The 8,038-nt window shown below is 53.8% G+C and overlaps 1 protein-coding gene across 1 annotated transcript; it reads right to left on the bottom strand.

Annotated features, from left to right (window-relative positions):
- Positions 1–6,408: 6,408 nt before the first annotated feature.
- On the bottom strand, positions 6,409–7,275 carry LOC109176383. Its single transcript, XM_019325821.1, has one exon. The coding sequence runs from the start codon at positions 7,273–7,275 to the stop codon at positions 6,409–6,411; it is 867 nt and encodes a 288-aa protein (XP_019181366.1).
- Positions 7,276–8,038: the final 763 nt, after the last annotated feature.

Below are 8,038 nucleotides of genomic sequence, written 5' to 3'. Positions count from 1 at the left end.
CTGACATCCTCTCGAAGTTGAGCGTGGAAGCACCCGAGCACATCTCTCGAGTAGCCCGGGTCCTCGTCGTACCGTACCCTTCCATCGACCACCGACAAGTCCTGCCGATCCAACAGGTCGAAGAGAATTGGATAACCGATATAATGGGATACTTGGAAGACGGTCGACTCCCGGATGATGAGGCGAGAGCCCGAAAAGCCAAGCTCTAAGCGCCAAGGTTCCAGATACAGGAAGATCGGCTGTACAGACGGTCGTACGGGGGCCCGCTTATGAGATGTCTATCCGCCTTTGAAGCCAAACTAGTCATGGATGAGTTGCATGCAGGAATATGCTCGTCACACCAGGGCGGGCTATCGTTAGCTCGGCGGATAATGTTGATTGGATACTACTGGCCGTCGATACAGCTCGACTGTGAGAAGCTCACCAAAGAGTGTGAGACCTGTCAAATATTTGCAAGGATGCCCGGACGACCGGCTACCTTCTACCACCCGGTCAGCACAGCCATCCCCTTTGCACGGTGGGGGGTAGACATTGTTGGACCGTTTCCCCAACTGTCGGGGCGACGGAAATTTATAATAGTTGCGATAGATTATTTCTCCAAGTGGGTGGAAGCGGAACCCCTCGCGACGATCACGTCACAGTAGTGTGCCCGTTTCATATGGCGAAACGTGGTTTCAAGGTTCGGGGTGCCGGTGCAGATTGTTACAGATAATGGAAGACAGTTCGAGGGCCAACACTTCAAAAACTTCCTAGCAACGATCGGCACAAAATCCATCCGGTCGTCCGTAGCATACCCCCAGGGGAATGGCCAAGTGGAAAATGCTAATCGGACGATCTTAGAGGGTCTAAAGAAAAAACTCCACTCAGCCGGCCGGTCATGGGCGGAGGAGCTCCCGTTTGTCTTGTGGACATACCGCACTACCCTGAGAGAGGCGACCGGCGAAACGCCCTTCGCTTTAGTCTATGGAGCCGAAGCACGCCTACCTGTCGAAGCATGGATTGCGAGCCCGAGGGAGGGTGAATACGTCGAAGGAGAAAACGATGCAGCCCGATCCTTAGATCTAGACTGTATCGAAGAAAGAAGAGACCTAGCGGCCCGGAGAATCGCCGACTACCAAAAAAGGATCAAAGCCACTCGGGACGTCCGGGTACGACCGCGCTACTTCCAAGTCGGGGACTACGTACTGAGAAGACGCGAAGCCAGCCAACCTCAAGAAGGAGGGAAATTGGCGAAGAATTGGGAAGGCCCGTATGTGGTGTCAGCAGTAATACGCCCGGGTACCTACAAGCTCGAAACGACAACCGGCAGACCGGTTGACCGGGCGTAGAACTCAGAGAATTTGGTGATGTTCCGTCAGTAGAATGTCATAGGTGGAGCTGTAATTTCCTGTTTCTTTCATTTCCCGTTTGTACCTGTTGTATTGTACTGTTCTTCCCGAGACCACATGAGTTGGCTCGAATGTTGTAACGTCATTACTTAGGTGTCTGCAATGAAAATTGTCCTTTCACCAACAAGCAAGAATCTCGCCAACATACTGCAGCCGGAACCGACTTAAACTTCCGTCCTTTGTTGCCCAAACCACCACAATGTCGCTTAAACTTCCGGCCTTTGTTGCCCAAACGACCATAATGTCGCTAAAACTTTGTAGTCCGACCGGCAATTGACCGACCGTCATAGCCGCTCGGACTCGGGGGGCTATACACGCGTTTTTCGCGTTTGCCTCCTTACCTTTGTAGTCCGACTGGCAATTGACCGACCGTCATAGCCGCTCGGACTCGGGGGGCTATACACGCACTTTTTCGCGTTTGCCTCCCTACCTTTGTAGTCCGACCGTCATAGCCGCTCGGACTCGGGGGGCTATACACGTGTTTTTTCGCGTTTGCCTCCCTACCTTTGTAGTCCGACCGGCAATTGACCGACCGTCATAGCCGCTCGGACTCGGGGGCTATGCACGCGTTTTTCGCGTTTGCCTCCTTACCTTTGTAGCCCGACTGGCAATTGACCGACCGACATAGCCGCTCGGACTCGGGGGGCTATACACGCGTTTTTTCGCGTTTGACTCCCTACCATTGTAGTCCGATCGGCAATTGATCGACCGTCATAGCCGCTCGGACTCGGGGGGCTATACACGCGTTTTTCGCGTTTGCCTCCATACTTTTGCAGTCCGACCGGCAATTGACCGACCGTCATAGCCGCTCGGACTCGGGGGGCTATACATGGGCCATGATCAGACTCAGAACGACAACACTTAAAAGCATAAAAGCAAAAATAAAATGGAAGCACGCAACACAAGCATGTTAATTGAACGGCGTTTTAAAATGTCCGGCACAACGGGGCCGGGCTCCCGGACAGTGTTTACATTCAAAAAACCCCGAATGTCAGCTACTGACGGTTCAGTTCGCGGGGTCCTTCTCGGCTGCAGTAGAGGGCTCGGCTTCTGTCTCGGTGTAGGGCATCGGACCGGGATCGGCAACGCTTTCCGGCAGGTTGGTAAGGATCGTGTTGAGGTCGTCCCCCTCGAACACCTCCGACAGTACAGACCTCACCTCCCGGTGGGGATCTCGCTGCCCGAACGCGTAGGCCCAGTTGCCGAAGACCCACACCATGTCCTCGGCCACCTTATGCTTGATGAATGCCTTGAAGAATTGCTCGGCAACCGCCGAGTCTTGACAGAGGGTGGCAGCTAAGCCCACCTGGTCCTGCAGCCGCGAGCGGAGGTCCTCGACTTCCTTCTGGACCTCGGCAGACTCCCCGATCGCCTTCTTGGCGATGACCTCGGCGAGATCCTTGCCGTCCTCGGCCGCCTTCAACTTCTTCCCTAGCTCCCTCACCTCCTTCTTGAGGGCATCGCTCTCCGACCCACTCTTCGAGCGGTAATAGAGGGATGTAAGCACTCGGGTGAGCTGAAAAGGAGGGTGTTAGCCAAACGGATAGGGAGTGTGTTAGCCGAACGAATAGACTTAAGCATAACCGAGATGAGAAAGAACATACCTGCACAAGGTTTTGCGCCCCGCGCTTAGAAACCTGTTCGGGGGTCCACCCGGCCATGTCATCCTCAGCCGGGAAGATAGCGCTCATTTTAGCCAGCGGATTGCTCGGAAGGTCACCGCCCGTTAGAGAGTTCATGAGAGGGGTCAGATCGGGAGGACTCTGACGGCGTGCCCGCTTGATTGCACCCTCCGACTCCCCCACCTTCTCCTTGCCACGCTTGCCCGTGGCCTTGATGATTTGCAAGTCCAACCCGCTGCTCAGGGTCGGACCCGTCTCGTCAACCCGAGCGGTTGTGTCGAGCGGAACCGCGATCAGGACAGCAATTACTGGAACGGCCGTCAAAGGCGCGTCGGGCGCCGCCACCTTCTTCCCGCCTAGGGCCGTCTTTGGCCGAGGGACCTTAACAGCTGAAGGAGCCGTCTGGAAAGTACGACCGGGCTTCATACCTGCAAGGAAGTAATGACTGGTTAGTCCTTCTGAAGAATGAGAGAATGGAAAAGTGGAAAGAAGTCCTGCCGCCCGTGCAACGACCCCGCCTACGAACCTTCCTGATCGGAAGCCAGCGCGGCCGGTGGCGCTGCCACTGTCACCTCGAGGCGTTGGGGATCATACTTCTCCGGTTTGTCATACCGGGGTGGCTCAAGGCGGGCTTCCTTGTACTCGGCGGCCGACCTGAAGATGAGGAACTCGTAGTACTCGGAGGAAATCCTAGCAGCTGCGGTCTTCAAGGCCTGAGTAGGTGCGGGGCGCTTACACGCGGTAAAGTGGCGCGACCAAGATCTCTTGACCGAGAGCCGCCAAGGATACTCAATCAAAACCAACCGGTTCTTCCAGCCGCGGTTGTTCTTCGGGAGATCAACGATGTTACAGTGGTGGCTCCGGGTCTGAGCGGCTAAGAATCCTCCTCCGTAACGAGCCGCGAGCGGATGAACCGTGTACAAGAAGTTGAACAGCTCGACGGTGCAGACTAAACCGTGTCGGGCGTAGATCTGTGGAAAACACGCTATAATCCGGTGCACATTAGGGTAGATCTGGCCCGGGAGAACGCCGTAGTGCCTCATGAAGGCGAGGAGAAAGGGACTGAACGGGTAGGTCACGGGAGTCTTGATAGAGTCCAGGTGCATCCCCAACCAAAGTCCCTGCGTCCGTTCGACGACCGTCCCTTGGGACCTCCGAGTATTGAACAGCACTTGCCCGGTCAAGAGGGTAGCAGCGTCCTCGGCCTCCTTCTTGGTCAGTTTGCTCTGGTGCTTCTCGGCGGACATGCTGCTCAAGAAAACCCTCTTCTTAGATAGCAGGTCGTCAGCCAATTGGGCTGCCGACCTGGGAGAAAGCGATGGGTCCAGGGCCGCGGCCAAAACGCCCGGCGGCAAACCCAGTCCCTCGTTGCCGTAGGTTGGGAGATCCTGCCCAGAAGTTCCGGGCGCCCCGGCAGAGTCACCGTGTTCGCCCGGCCCGTAGCGCGGCCGGTCTTCCTCCACAGCCTGACCGGGCGTGGGAGCTTCGCTCGGTATACCACTACCACCGGGTCGCCCGACGGCCAGCGTGTTATCAGCATCTGCCCGAGGAGAGTGGGCACCGCCGTGGCTTGCCGAATCGGAACGTCGGGATGAACTGCTTTCGGACTCCGTTCTCGCCGACCCGTCATCGCTGCCGGTTGCATAATCCCGTGCCGAACAGTTTTGGCTGTCGGAGCTCGACATATTTGCGCCCCTAAAAGATCAAGGGGGAGAAGTAGTGTTCAGACGCCGGTGCCCCACTTAAAAGACGCCCAAGTCATCGACCGACCTATCCCTAAGGGCCTAAACGATTCTAGGATCGTTAAAGATAAGGAAAAAAGGGAAAGGGTAGAAAAGCTAACTTACCGACTGAGAAGACTTAGAAGCGGTGTTGAGAAGTTGGATGGTCACTCGGGAACGTCCGGTTGTTGGCAAGAAGTAGCGAAAGCGTGTGGGGACCTCAGCCACGCCGCTATTTATAGGGATAGGAAGCTGACGCAGAAACGCTCCGCGTACCGATTTTTCAGGCCCGCATCTCGAGAGGTTGCACAACTGACGCGTGCCCCACCGTGTTCTGAACGGCCCACGGCGCGGGTGCAGGTACCCCGCGATCCACGGGAGCCCAGCCCCGGGTACACTTCCCCAAGGCCTTGGCTCGAGCCCCTCCTCCAGTGAAGCGTCGTCCGACCACGAGCCAGGGGGCTATATGATAAGGATATACGCCCGGGATCAAGGATGTACGCCCGGTATCCGAGTGTCTCAGGGCCGGGTCGCTACCCGACCCTCGCAGCTAAGTCGTATGGCCCACCCCGGGCGGGAGCGACCGGGAAAACCCGGCCGTGCCCCGGGCAAAAAGGTGCCTCCGGGAAACCTCCGGGAGGCGGACGGCCCGCCGAGTGATGTTGGCCGGAGGCCGGTTAGTAATACTCGGCTGGAGGAAAAGGAGTCAGATCCTAGGCGCCGCGTGGCAGGCGGCCACAGGTAACGCCCGGTGCATGCTCACCATGTGTCCAACATGCCGAAGGCCCGGCGCCACCCACTTTTGGACCCTATAAATAGCGCATTAAATGCTCTGGTGAAGAGACTTTTGGGGGACGAGGCAAGACCGGACCTTCCCGACCCACGTGAGAGATCCGAGCCTTGCTTATGACCATATAAATATACCACTCTGTATAAACAGTATCAATATATATATATATATATATATATATATATATATATATATATATATATATATATATATATATATATATATATATATATATATATATATATATATATATATAAAATTGTTTTTAGGTGATTTAATTTTAGTAGGATTAGTATTTCATCTTTTCGTCATTCATTCATGTATTGTCTACCGATACCGGACTTCTCTTTTGCCGAAGCACTACGTCGTTCCTCACTTTTGCCAAAACATGGAATGTGTTAATTTAGGTATGTTTTCCTACGTGTTTTGGATTTTTTTATACTATCGTTTCATTATGGTGTGGGGGTGGGAGTGTGTTTGTTGTTCGGAATCGTTTAGTTGTTCTGAAATTCGAAATAACAATTGTTGTCCCGGGTAAAATGATTAACAGACAGTAAAGACACTGATAATTCAGGAACGTGTAAAAGATTAGACATTTTTAAGGACTTTTTGACCGTAGGAATTACTGCATGACCCACACGCGAGATCACCAAACCTGTGTCGTTGCCCACTGTTAGAACATCATCTCCGTGGTAGTCTTCGGGATTGATGACTACGCCTGAATCGGGTGTGGCGTGGGTTGACGCCCCGGTGTCCGGCAGCCATGTAGTGACTGCCTGCGGTGGCACTGCTCCATCTCCTGCAACGGCGACATGGGCCTGCGACGGCGGCGGCTCCGGGTACCGGCGGTAACAAAAGGCGGCCGAATGGCCTTGAGATCGACAAATCTAGCAGCGCAATCCGCCGTTCCGGCCACGCCCGCCGCGACCGCCGCGTTGATTGCCACCACGTCCACCTCCACCACGAGACTGCCGGCCACCGTCTCCTTGCTGGCGTCTGCCCCGACCGGCGTACAATGCTGCTGGAACTCCGCTCTGCGTCGCCGGTTGGTAAGTCGGATAATCATCAGCGTGGATAAATTGTTGCGCCTGGAGGTAATCTGCAAGTTGCGGGATCGAAACCGATCTGCCCGCGATCGCCAGTGAGGATGCGACTGCCCGGAACTCCGGCCGCAACCCACGGAATACGTACAGATTTTGCTCGGTTAGAGTTAGAACCCGTCCGGCCAGTGCAAGGTCCTCGACCAAGCGTTGTGCACGGCCCAAGTACTCCTCCGTGGAACTATCACCTTGACGCAAGGTCTGAATCTGCCCAAACAGATTGAGACTCCGGACTTCCGTCGATGACCCGAGAGCTGTCTCCGCCGCCAGCCATACGCCTCGTGAGGTTATCCGACCAAGAGCCAGATACATGACTTCCTCTGAGAGGGAGGAAATCAGTAACAAGAAGATAGATGCGTCCAGCTGCACCCACACTCCGTACGCTAGATTCTCGGTGGAGGAGGCGGCATCGCCTGGATTGTCGCCAGCCGGAATGTCGATCTGCGGGGATGGGCACGACCGCGTACCATCGACAAAGCCAAGGAGGCCTTGGCCTCGTAGGAACGGTATAACTTGCGTTCGCCAATACAGGTAATTCCGGTGTGTCAACTTAAGCGACACGAAGTGATGCGCACTCGTGAGTGTGTTTGGACCGGTGTTGGCAGAGGAAATAGTGATGGCCGTGGGGGTGCACTCAGAACTTCCGGTCAACATGATCGACGTGAAGAGAGAGAAGGGTGAGAGGGGGATTATGTCTGGCTAACTGATACCAGATGAGAGTGGAAGCGATTGATTATTGAATAACTAAATCAGGAATACAAATATACTCTCAAGAGAGAGACCTAACTAATAGGCTAAAGACTAGGACATTTATTCTATGCTACACATTATACATCAGAACATATAATTAAATAACATATTCTAATAGTTTGCAATGCTCCTTTTCTCGTTCTTGATCATGCTGTATTGATTTTTATTCTCCCGCCAATGTGTGCATGTCTGTTTCTACCGTGTGCATGGCTGTTTCTACCGTGTGCATGGCTGTAATCTGGCGAGCGCCAATGTGTGCATGTATGTATTCTAACGTGTGCATCTCTGTACTCTTTCGTCCGCACATGCGTCCTACCATCTCTATTACCCTTAGTTTTTTTTTTTTATCTCTTTAATATTATAAGTTGTTTGTAGGGTAGTCTAGGAGAGGGATTATTGTCCTTGTAATCTCCAGGTTGTGGCATTTTGTTGTAGGTGTGGCCACTAGCAGGGGTGGTGTGAAGCAGGTTTTGAATGATTTTTATAGTTGTGTTGCTCTTGCAAGAGATAGCTCAGATCGTGTTATGGAGTTGTTCCGTGTTTTGAAGGAGTTGAGACTGTCATTTGTCAACGCCGACAATAGTCTTGCTACATCCGTTGGTAATTATAGTGTCGCTCGGGCAATTTGGTGGTGTGCTCATGTCTCCTGATATTGTTGTCCACCCCC

This window comes from Ipomoea nil, unplaced genomic scaffold (assembly GCF_001879475.1).
Source record: "Ipomoea nil cultivar Tokyo-kokei standard unplaced genomic scaffold, Asagao_1.1 scaffold0706, whole genome shotgun sequence".
In the NCBI taxonomy this organism is placed as follows: Eukaryota; Viridiplantae; Streptophyta; class Magnoliopsida; order Solanales; family Convolvulaceae; genus Ipomoea; species Ipomoea nil.
Note: the sequence above shows the minus strand (reverse complement) of the source record. Positions and strands in the feature narration are given on the sequence as shown.